The 11,949-nt window shown below is 35.7% G+C and overlaps 2 protein-coding genes across 2 annotated transcripts; both read right to left on the bottom strand.

Annotated features, from left to right (window-relative positions):
- Positions 1-732: 732 nt before the first annotated feature.
- Positions 733-3,080, bottom strand: LOC113713430 (probable fructokinase-5). Its single transcript, XM_027237154.2, has 5 exons — positions 2,857-3,080; positions 2,098-2,508; positions 1,661-1,795; positions 1,430-1,546; positions 733-1,329 (listed from the first exon to the last, which is right to left on the bottom strand). Exons 1-5 carry the CDS (start codon positions 3,037-3,039, stop codon positions 1,192-1,194), a joined length of 984 nt encoding a protein of 327 aa, XP_027092955.2. The 5' UTR covers positions 3,040-3,080; the 3' UTR covers positions 733-1,191.
- Positions 3,081-4,384: 1,304 nt separating this feature from the next.
- Positions 4,385-9,739, bottom strand: LOC140015342 (uncharacterized). Its single transcript, XM_072067630.1, has 2 exons — positions 9,395-9,739; positions 4,385-4,762 (listed from the first exon to the last, which is right to left on the bottom strand). Exons 1-2 carry the CDS (start codon positions 9,679-9,681, stop codon positions 4,555-4,557), a joined length of 495 nt encoding a protein of 164 aa, XP_071923731.1. The 5' UTR covers positions 9,682-9,739; the 3' UTR covers positions 4,385-4,554.
- Positions 9,740-11,949: the final 2,210 nt, after the last annotated feature.

Raw genomic sequence — 11,949 nt, 5'->3', positions numbered from 1 at the left:
TAGAGCCCATATGAGCCACTTCTAGAGCCCGCACACATGACTAATTGGACAGTTGGATTGCATCGAGTTTTGCATCACAACTAAGTGGGCAGTTGGATTGTAACGGATTTTATGAGGATGCAAAGTTCTAAAGGTAAGAAGAGTGTAATATCTCATATCGACAAATGGAAGACGAAAGGAAAAAAACAAAATATCTTGTCTATCAAATGAAAGGAAGTTTGAATTAATCATTTTGAACCCGTAACTTTAGTTGAAAATTGGGTTTGTGGAATATTTTTATACATCCAAATACGACAGAGAAAAGGAAAAAATATGTTAAATACTTGCTGAAAATTTTCAAAATGCCAAATTGCATGCCTTTTTCAACTCCTACGGGCTTAACCCAAAAACTAAAAACTACAATTAGAAAGGATGGAGACCAAAAGTTGATACTAAAATCTACAACAAGAAAGGATGGAGACCAAAAGTTGATACAACACTCTAGTCTATGTGTCTCGCTAACACAAAGTTAGATATTGTTTATCCTGTCAGCATGATTTTCAAATTCATGAATAATCCAAGTCAATTCCATCATGCTGCAACAAAATGAATTGTTAGAAATCTGCCAAGGGCTCAAAAGTTTCGGTATTGAAGAAACAGTTATCTTTAATCTCTCTCTTCTTTTTTAATACGATCCCTTTATTTTATCATGTGCATGTTATAACCAAATTCAAAGCTTGAATTTTGATGAGATTAAAAAAAGAAGTATAAACATCATAATTAAGGCACTATTGTTAAAAAAATTGAAGTTGAACAGGATACACAAATAGGGACTGAGCTAGTGAGCTGGATCAATTGTGACATGAAAACTACATCTAGATATATCTTTGGCATAAAATCCAATCTCACGTTCTTCCACAAAAGACAACTGCCTTGTCTTCAGCTGTACAGGATCTAGTTCAGCTGCTGATAGCTTGTGAAGCGTTTAGGCTTAAGAGAATTCTTGCTGATTTGAAACAAGAACAAGTTTCTCCCTCGACAATTTATTGTGAAAACATATAGTTATGTCTAAGAATATTGTATCATTATGTCATTGGTACGCTAGAAGAAATATCTTGTCTTGTGATTGGAGTAGCAAGAACATAAAATCATGAAGACAGTGAATGATAACTCTCCCAGACACGCACGGCAAACACTTCTCTCTCTCTCTCTCTATTTGGCTTTGGACTGAGCTATGAGTGCTTGGGCGTCGGATGGCGTGGGGAGTGCCGGAATGGCTCCTTTCTGAGTCGTGCAGATTGCGCCACACGCATTTGCAAAGGTTAAAGCCTCTTTGAGTTTTCCTTCATCCTGCAATGATCATGAGGAAACATAAATTAATAGCACAACACTTGGTAACCAAAACAAAATAACTTAAAATTCAACCAGATTCTAGGATTTCGGGATGTACCTGGAAGATAGAAGGATCATTGGCAACAGAGCACAGCAGTGCTCCTACAAAAGAATCCCCAGCTCCTGTTGTGTCAATGGCGTTCACCGAGAATCCAGCCACTTTACCCTTGAAGTTCTGTCCTCATTTGGAAACAAGCCCAATTATTGAGAAACAAACGTATTATATTATTTGCTCAAAAGCTACTGACAGATTGAATAAAGAAAAACAAGTAAAGAACAGAATATTTGCCTTGGTCAAATATCTGCAACCCTTTTCGCCATCCGTAACGACAAGTAGCTTGAGATGATCATGCCATAATGACATCACCACATCTTCCTTCTGGGGATCTTTCTGGGTCAGGAACTCCACCTCATCGTCACTAACCTATAATCAGTATCCGAAACAATACATGCCGAGTGAAAACAATTATGCCATGATAAGAAAAATTAGACTCCAGGGCCGACATGATCATGGTTCAAAGTCATGGTCGCGGTCGCAGTCGGTCTCGGCATATCGGTCGCGGTCTCGGTGAGACTCAAATTTTAAAGTATTTAATATTCTAAAAATTGTTAATAATATAAAAAAGTATGCTAAATAAAAATAATTAAAAAATAGTAAAAGAAACGGCTAAGTCAATCCGTCAGTGTGTGCATGCCATGAAAAGAAGAAACGCAGCTAGTACATACCTTGATGAAGTCAGCTTCTAACCAAATGCTTTTGATGCCTTGTCTAGCAGCATCTGCAGAAGGCCAGAGTGGCAGGCGAACATTCGGATCATAGGAGAGAAGAACGCCGGCTTCCTTGGCGGCTTTCATGGCTGCCATGTGGGCAGACCTGCAAGGCTCTGAAATCAAGCTTATGGATCCATAGTGAAAGATCTTGGCTTGCTTGATGAGACCCATGTTCAGCTCGGACTCCTTGAGCAGCATGTCCGCGCTGGGGTTCCTGTAGAACATGAACTCCCTCTCTCCGTTGCGTTTCAGCGTTACAAATGCCAGAGCTGTTCTTGCATGCTTGTCCAAGCACACGCCATCGCTCTTCACCCGGTTCTTTGCCAGTATATCCACCAACATCCGGCCAAACTCGTCATCTCCAACCTGCTTTAGTATTTCATGTACATTATTTCTACACTCCATCATGTATATCCATGAATTTTACTAGTTCAGTTGTTCAATTCATGCATAGCAACCAACTAATTGCTCAAGGATTGCGACCCAAAAGCAGATTCAGGAGCAATAAGGGTGGTTCAGTCAAAGTACGTAGATGAAACATGAAATCGACAGAGGACAGTAAGAAACCTGTATGCTCAGGAACAAAAATTTGACATCCCATCTGTTTTTTCCTTTTCCTTTTCTTTCTTTTATCTCTTATTTCAAGACAATTAAGAAAATGAGATTCTTTTGTCCATCTTTTAAGGAAAAAGAAACTAAAGAAACAAGAAGAACCTTGCCAATAAAAGCAGACACGCCACCAAGCTTGGTAATAGCACAGGCAACATTAGCAGGAGCACCCCCAGGGGCTTTCAGAAAGCCCTTAGACTCGGCTAAAGAAACTCCAGAAGTGTCAGGTACGAAATCAATAAGCATCTCCCCGAAACACACAATAAGTGGACTTGAAGAGTTTGTCATCTTCTCTATACTATATATATATATAAACACACACACCTAAAACCCAGATGACAACTATATAATTTATATGTACGCAGCAGCTATATATAAAGGTACACGAATTTAGAATAATTACAGAAAGAGTGATGAATTTATAAATTGTATCAACATAGGTAGTATTTCGGTAACCAAATGCGTCGGGAAATCATATATCTGGTTGTTGTTCCACAATATCTGGATTGAAACTGACTCCTCCTCTTTATCCTCATAGACAATTACGGATTAGTAGGGTTATTCTGTTCCAAGTGTAACCAAACATGTAAGTTACTCGGATTAGGATCCCCGGTCTCCGACTAATTGGGACGATCCGCCATTATATACCATCATACGTTGTTAACCTTGCACCTGCAATCAAATCCATTCACAATTAACACAGTCCACTCTTTGGTGGTACTAGTGATGATGAACACACTGGGATTTAACTCCATTAATCTTTGTCTATAAGTAGACTATGTTTTGAAATCCAGATAGAAATAAATTTGGATAATTAATGAGAGAACTGGAGGTGCACGACCCATCTTTTCTTCTATAATGATATATGATATAGTACGAAGATTTGCAATTTTACAAATTTTTGAAATATAGAAGGAGAAATTATTGCATGCATATTTATTAGGATTAATTTAACTTTTTATACATTGATAGTGTAGTGATTTTTCATACTAGCAGCTATGAATTTATGACACATATGCATAATTTGAATTTTAAATTTGAATTCATGTTGTTATATGACATAATCTAAACCTGGAATTGAAAAAATAAAATTTGTACATTGATAGTATATAAAAGATTTACCCCATTTATTATGATAGATTGTGGTTGTAGAATTATGAAAAACATAATCATAAATATCCTAAAATGCAAAGCTTGATACCAAAGTTTGAACACTTGGAAAATGATATTTTGATCCCTTATCTTCGGAGTCTTAACCTTCATTAGTATATATATCATCGTCTATCAATTTAGTTCATCATCTTTAAAAAATTAAATTAATGTAAGAACTCTACACATCTTTTTCAGTATACTGACTCTACAATGAACCATTGATGATTCTAGTTAACGCCGCCTATTTAGCTCTGGTTGAACCAAGTCCAAACCAACTTAATGCACCATTTCTCTTGTGAAATTACAGCTTCATTTTCGACCAGAACATCACATTAATCATGCCATGCACAGTATAATATCCTGTGTTGATAAGGCTGCACTCATCCCAGCTTTAACTTGACCCTCCGTCGTCGTGAAGCCTCCACTCGTGGGAGGATTGGTATTCATATCGAGATATGATTTTCAATTGGAGACAGAGTCATTAGATAAGGAACGTTGTGGATTTAGTCATCAAGTGACTCTAATCCAATCAGCGCGATCCAATTATTACTACAATTTTAGAATTATACCAAGACAAATATAGAATTGCCAACAAACATACGAGACTCAATCATGGCGGATAATGCTAATTCCTACCACGATGTACGAACATCATTTATCTAAGTTGTAGTGCTTCTTCACAGCTTCTATGACATGCCATGTGATCTTCATTCCTTTGGGAAACTCAACCAGATCACCCGCCCCTATTTCGAAAAAGTCGTCATGGCCATCGCAGTAGACCTTCACTTTGCCCTCCAACAAGTACATAGTCTCCTTTGCAGCAAATGTCCATGGGATTTGGCTAGGATTCCCGGTCCACCTGCAAATGTTTTACGATTTCAGCAAGAAATGGCCCATGGAAGAGAAGTGACCAGGAAGAAACGTAACTCCCAAAAAAAAAAAATGGTAGAAACGTAACAAGGTCCCCAAGATCTAGTGAACTGTTAAGGACCTTAGCCAGGTAACTGTGAGGACAGAGTCTCCGCAACCCAGGGAAAAAAAACCAATAAAAGAATGTCAATTTACCAATCCCAAAGGCTTGTTACCAGGTACATTTTGAGAAGGCATGTGAATCAATCACTATTCTCCTCTCTAAATTCACTTTATACTTCTTTCCTCATTTCTTTTTCATTGTAGGCTATTGGCTATTAAGAATACAATAGCAGACAAATAAAAGTTGCTGCAAGTCAAGGATAATCTCTGGCTATTGATTACCGTGGGCTATGCATGATACTTTTGAAACAGTAAAGTACTCAGAAAATTCCACCATAGCATTGGTAAGTGTTCTTTAATGGGCCAACAAAATGCAGGCAGAACTCCTTAGCAACCCTAAAACCATGATAGGCATTTTTTTTGCGTAAACATTCACTATGCTAGATGAACACAAGAAAATAAAAAATGGCAGTACAAAGAAAATGGAAAGACTTGAGAAGTATAACTAATATATGGTGAGATTATTGTTCACATGCGATAAGAAAAAAAAATGAGAGCAGAAAGCTTTTCAAGTCAAAAGGCTAGTATCCCTCATGTTGCACGTAGACATACATGGAAAAAAGTGCGTTTGGTAGTGCGCGTAAACATGTATTCATATGTATGAATGTGTTTAAAAAAAAATGTCAATAGCTTTGCATATCATGAGCTGTTGAACAAACGCTACCATGAAAGACCAGAATAATGCTTAGAGTCGACCCATGCTCTTGGCTATTGAAGTGGCCTGACACACTAACTACTGCCAGGATCGCAATCTAGATGAATCAGTGCTAAAACCAAGAAAAACTTCACATACTTGACAAACTGAAACTGATTAACATGTGTTAGGGACAGCCAAAAGGTTATAGCGATTAGCTTTATAGATTGTCTAGTAATTCATTTTATTTGTTGCTTTACAATCTGTTCATGCTCTAAAGCATTGGAGTATACAAGCCTTAAAGGTCTTATATAGTCTAACATTTGTGAATAGATGACCATTAGTGGGAGAGTCTCCTTGCTCTTAGAAGCATCAATCTTGAAATAACTAGGAGAAATCTTACAAACAATTCTATTCATGAACCAGCCAAAAACCAGGTAAAGAAATAAAAACATCTGCCACCAGTACCAATATTTTGTCCCCGGCAAAGGAAGCCCTATAGGAATTAAAACCTTACAACAAATTTGTGGAGAAAGGTGCACTTATACAAACTTGCAAAAACTGATATTTTTCAATGTCCCAGAATGTTTCACGCTTTTTACCCAGACAGAAACATTTTCTGATGTCATATACCAGCAAAAAGAAGAAAGCAGTTGATCATAACACATATTTTACATCATGTAGCACGATTGTCTGCATATTGAGTACTTTTTGCTCAAGCATGAAAAATTTCACAGTTCACATATAAGATATATTGTCAAACTTGGGCAAATTGTTATGTTAACCACTCAAGTAGAGCTGCATAGGAGTCGAGTCTAGTTGAGTTTTGGGCTAATTGAGTCGAGTATCGACTCAATTTTACCAAGTTTGAGCTCACGGTCAACAAGTTTTCAATGTAAAGTTCGAGCTTGATCTTAACCACAAATTCGAGCAGAGTCAAGTTCGAGTTCGAGTCTACTCGAGCTTTAAAAAATAAAAAATAACTATTTTATTTTAAAAAATGAATAAAAATATTAAGAATATATATGTAATTTCACTATTAAAATAAAAACTAAATAAACATATACTCCCTCCGTCCCATATATTTAGTCATGTTTGGGGATATGTACTTTTTATGCATAGTACACTCCACCAAAAAAAATTTTCTTTTGTTCCACTTTTGCCCTTAATTATGTGTTGGTCAAAGTAGAAAACAATCTCATCATATTTGTCTTTATGCATCATTAATGAAGGGCATAAGAGAAATTTCATAGTATAAAGTAGTTAGAAATGTCAAACATGACAAACATTTTAGGACAACTAAAAAAGAAAAGTATGACACTTTCAATAGGATAGAGGAAATATATATATATATATATATATATATATATATATATAATCCAGCGGCTCACGAACTAATGAGCTGAGTTTTTTTGAGCTCGAGCTCAACTTGATCAGCTCAAACTCGACTTGAGTTCAATGTTGACCGAACTCGAGTCAAGCTTTGACCAAGCCGGTTCACAAGCGGCTTGATTTGTTTACAGCTTTACACTCAAGAATGTGTCATTTAACATTAACCCATTGATGATCTCCTACCTCTAAAATAGCTAGTTAGGTTCTTTTTTGTTGCTTTTGCAGATCAATTTGCTCTACCCACTACCTTCTCCAGTGATGTCTAAGCTTATTCCTTGCAATTTGATGAACAATCCACTGCCTCTGCATATTCTATCAGCCTGTGATACAGTGGAATTAGGCAGAAGAATAGGAGCCAAGCTTAGTTGCACCAACATCGGCCGGCAAGCTTTAGTATGGTCATTAAGCAACTTATGGATTATCCTATAAGTTGCACAATAACCAATTAATACTTGCGAACTAGATAATTAATGGGTCTAGTGACACAGTTTGATATTTATCATTTTATATAACCAAAAAAATCATATGATTCTTCACCTCACTTCTTTCCCACTTTCCCTCCTGCCCCACCACATAGCATCCACCCTCTAGAAACCCAGAAGGGAAGTTTTCTTGATTTGCACCTAAACAACAATATTTCATATTTAATAGTTTCAGACATATTTTGCAAGCACAAAAGGGAATCATAAAAAAGGAAAAGAAATTCTTCCAATGCATATTCTCCACCTTCTTGATTCAAAACCAAATTACACTCACTATTCCATCTATTAGGCATAAATCTACAATTGGAGGGCATAATCATTGAAGACATATGAATGGGAGAAAGTAATCATTGAAGACGTATGAAAGAAAATCTAAAGCTCTTGAGATTGTTTGTGAATGGGTTTTGTGATTTGGAAAAATACACCACATCTGCGATGAAATTTTTTTAGAATGTATTTGCAAAACTCATGCCGTTTTTGCCAAGTTCTGGTGTATATGATTTCTTATAAAGTTGCAATTTTAATAAAAATTAGTCATCTGTTCTCTGAGTTTGTAAATTATTTGTTCTAATATTTTGTTAATGTAGTGTTGTATGTGTATAAAAATCCATGGTTTTCATTTTTAGAAAAAATTAAAATACCCAAAATGACAAATTGTTGTATCAAGTGCTTGATAAATTGCTTTAGTAAACCAAGCATTTTTAATTTTTTAAGAAAAATCATCCATGTTGAAGTAATTGCTATTAATGTAAAGAATTTCAAACTTTGATAGGTAATATTGTTGTATCCAGTTGGCAAGTTTTGGTTGGTTATTGAGCAACTTATAGGACAATCCATAAGTTGCTCTTTCTCTTTTCTTTTTTTTTTGTTGCAACGATAACATTTTTTATAACCTAATATATCCTATTCCACATATCTGACAGTCCCTTTGGTCTAATCGGTCTGTATATCTGACAGTCCTTTATACAGTCTCTTTAGACACCCCCTATAGAATAGGCAAAGTTCTTTCTCAGTCATCCCCAAATTGTCAATCCCCATGCATAAATGATAAATATTCCTGATTTCTTGCATTCCATCCTACTCCACTGGCACGAACCCCATAAAGAATACCTATTTCCCCCCTAGCGGATTTGAAGCCATTTTTTTCTGCCCCATAGAAAATTTCGTCCTTACCCGTTCTTATCTGGAATTTCTTGTTCTAGAAACTATACACTATCCCATTAACATGTCATGTCTGGCGGCCTTCTCAAAGGACCTTTATATCTATTCTGATATAGGAAACAGGAAAAGTTATAACTAGTATTGCTCAAAGGCTTCCAGGTGAGATCAAATTGCTTAATGAGGCTCTTACTCTGAACTTCTGCAAAAATGGACATCAGTCTCACGCAAAACACCTGGTCGAAAAGTGAAAAATCAACACTGAGGGTGGTATGCCAAGAAGAAAGTAGAAACTCAAATCCAGACATGATAGGATGTATGTAGACAGGTTTGCTATTGGAATCGCAGTTGAACGGAGAAGTGGAATCACAAAATGTCTGTACCCGTCTGCTTTAGCTTAATTTTTATAGAAGCTCCTCCCTAATCTCTCCACACCCTACCAACAACTAAAACCAATAATACGTTACCAAAGGAACCATCTTATTGATAATAACAGCTGAAGAATAGCTCAGCACAGAAGCGCAAAACGTAAATAACAAAAGAAAAAAAGTTTTTTTTTTTTTTTTTAAATGAAAGAACCCTCACAGTTGCGAGAAATAAAAAGGGAAAATCTACGAGATTAGGTTAATTGAACTCGAATAAAAAAAAAATTCCTGACCCTTACAATCTCAATAGGGGTAGAAGCAGGACAAGTTCTTAAACTAATGTCAATAGCGGTCAATCGAGCAACTGCGTAACTGTATCTGCAGTTATGTATCTTGGAGGATTGAAGGGAATAAAGAGAGAAACGTACGTGGGCCAGGAGGTGACGCTAAGCTCATCAAGCTTGAATTGAGAAGGGTTCCTTTCGATCCTCACTCCGAATATCTCCTTCACATCCCCACCAGACCCCTCTGGGACAGTATCAAGGTCAGAAGTTGTGGTCATTGTCGCACTTTTTGCTGCTGTTACCGGTGTCTCCTCAGTCTCAGGCGGCCGCTGCTGTTTTTGCTGCTCAATCTTTGCTGTATGATTAAATATCACGACGCAAACAACGAACAATAGAATTTGGGGTATCATATGCTTCGTCACACTTGCCATGGATGAACCAACCAACCCCGACAGCGCCCACCGCCACCCCCAAAAGAAAAAAGGATAATTTCAGAAACCTCCCTGAGGTTGAGGTTTTGATTTTCAACAATTTCACTCGGTACCCTTGAGATTTACATAATTACAGAAACCTCCCTTGATATAATAAAAAGACAACAATGCCCTTCATTAATTATCAACTCATTAAAAAACTCTATCAAATATTAAAACTCTCTCATTTATTATCAACCAATAATTTAAACTACCGTTTTTCCTATTTAACTATCTATTCTCTTTCTCTTACATCTGTTTTCCTTTCAAACTAATTTATTTATTATTATCAATCAAATGTGTACTATCGTCACTAATAAAATTATCACACACACTAAAGCACCAATACTTATATATCTTGGAATCTATTCGTACTTCCCGATTTTTCATTATTATTAAATAGTTTTCCTGCATCCATTTTTGTTTCCAATTTTTGATAGGCATTAGCAAATTGAAATTGTCAAATGACAAATTGAGTGCTAATTTCATTATATATCTTGGTATCTATTCCCAATTCTCGATTTTTCAATATTATTAAATAATTTTCTTGCACCCATTTTTGTTTCCAATTTTTTATAGGCATTAGCAAATTGAAATTGTCAAATGACAAATTGAGTGCTAATTTCATTATCAAACTAAATGGAGATGAAGATAGTCACAGTGGTAAAAAAAAAAATTAAGAACAGGAAGTGGAATAGGAACTAAATATAAGTTATACTATTATGGTTGTCATGAAAAAAAGTGTTCTTGATATATATTTATAACTGTATTGTGTTTCTATTTTTGATATACAATTATTGATGTTATTTCTATAGAGAGAATTTGATTGATTTTGAACTATGTGCTAATGAAGAATATTGGCTATTGATATTAGCAATGATGGTTTTTATTATTCTGTATTAAAAAGGTGGCCGTCATAAAATTAAAATTTAGGGATATTAATGAATATTATTATGTATTAAGTAAAATTTGATATTGATATGAGATTATAGGTAATTTTTTGGGCATCTAATGTAGCATTTTATAGTTGATATAATAGTCTGCACCAGAAATTTTTAGGTAAAAGAGAAACATTAAAACAAAAATTAGTGTTTATTTAATGGTGATTTGGATGTTGATAGGCAAGTAATAGTGATAGCAGGAAAAGATAAATAAAATAGAGACTGTAAACCATTTTTTTCTTTATGTTTTTGTTGTGAATTATAGCTCAAGGGTGTTATAGGAATTTTGAAAAAATGTATAGTTTTTTGGGCCTAAAATGTCACTTAAATAGTAAAAATAGGGGAGGTAGGTGTAATTTTTGGAATTTGAGGGGAATTTTCTGTAATTATTAAAAACCTCAGGAGAGGTATGTGAAATTAACCCAAGAAAAAAATGTAGTAATTAATCTTTTGAATATTTATTCGCTACATGTCCTTGGCTTGGCGTTCTTTAATATACTTCCCCTGCTTTCGAAGTAGGAACACCAATTGGAAGTCAACGCGGATTCTCGTCCCTGCGCAGTTACTGTAGTCCAAAATCAAGGTCAGAAAATTTAAGACAATTTTCCCTACTTACTTTCGGTTTGGTAACAAGTAATGCATTGGGTCACAGATACGTTTTCTAATCTGTTCACACCACAAAAAATACTATAATAATTATTTTAAATAATATATCAAATAATATTCTGTTCAAACAGCCCAAAATATTAGCCTTGCATGTCTTATTAACACTCTGTCTTTCCTCTTTACTTGACCTTTTGACTATTTTTTGAAATCAATTTATGGTCATTTATGCAGAGTTTTGGTGATGGATTTTGCGCATATTTACTTCATTCTATAAGGTCACAATAAAGTTGTAATGAGAGGAGAGGTGGTAATTGAGCCTAAATCCCAATGGATTATCTATGTCCATTTGGACGGGATAGGCTTAGGAGATTTAATATTGCGTATGGGATTAATCCCATGAATTCTCAAAACGTTATTGATCTTAAAAGTTACATTGTACCAAAAGTTTTTCCTTAGGTTGGATTATCTATGTCAATCCTAAGCCTGCTCCGGCCAATGCAGTAGGTACATCCGTATCCGTGTTGGTCATCACCACTCTTTCGTCTGGTGGTCTTCACTTGTGGTTGTGCATCTGGTGACCTGTTCCTGTTCTGTGCTTTTCATCATTGCCTAATTGCTCTTCTTGAAACTCCAGCCACTCTGTCTTTGCATGATCTAAGATTGACATATGATCCCCACATTT

This window comes from Coffea arabica, chromosome 10e (genome assembly GCF_036785885.1).
Source record: "Coffea arabica cultivar ET-39 chromosome 10e, Coffea Arabica ET-39 HiFi, whole genome shotgun sequence".
NCBI lineage: Eukaryota > Viridiplantae > Streptophyta > Magnoliopsida > Gentianales > Rubiaceae > Coffea > Coffea arabica.
Note: the sequence above shows the minus strand (reverse complement) of the source record. Positions and strands in the feature narration are given on the sequence as shown.

Coding starts and splice junctions, on each gene's coding strand:
- LOC113713430 (XM_027237154.2), bottom strand. CDS start 3,039: ATGACAAACTCTTCAAGTCCACTTATTGTGTGTTTCGGGGAGATGCTT. Junction 2,509..2,856: donor TGTCTGCTTTTATTGGCAAG/GTTCTTCTTGTT, acceptor ATACTAAAGCAG/GTTGGAGATGACGAGTTTGG. Junction 1,330..1,429: donor ATGATCCTTCTATCTTCCAG/GTACATCCCGAA, acceptor TGATCATTGCAG/GATGAAGGAAAACTCAAAGA.
- LOC140015342 (XM_072067630.1), bottom strand. CDS start 9,681: ATGGCAAGTGTGACGAAGCATATGATACCCCAAATTCTATTGTTCGTT. Junction 4,763..9,394: donor AGCGTCACCTCCTGGCCCAC/GTACGTTTCTCT, acceptor AAACATTTGCAG/GTGGACCGGGAATCCTAGCC.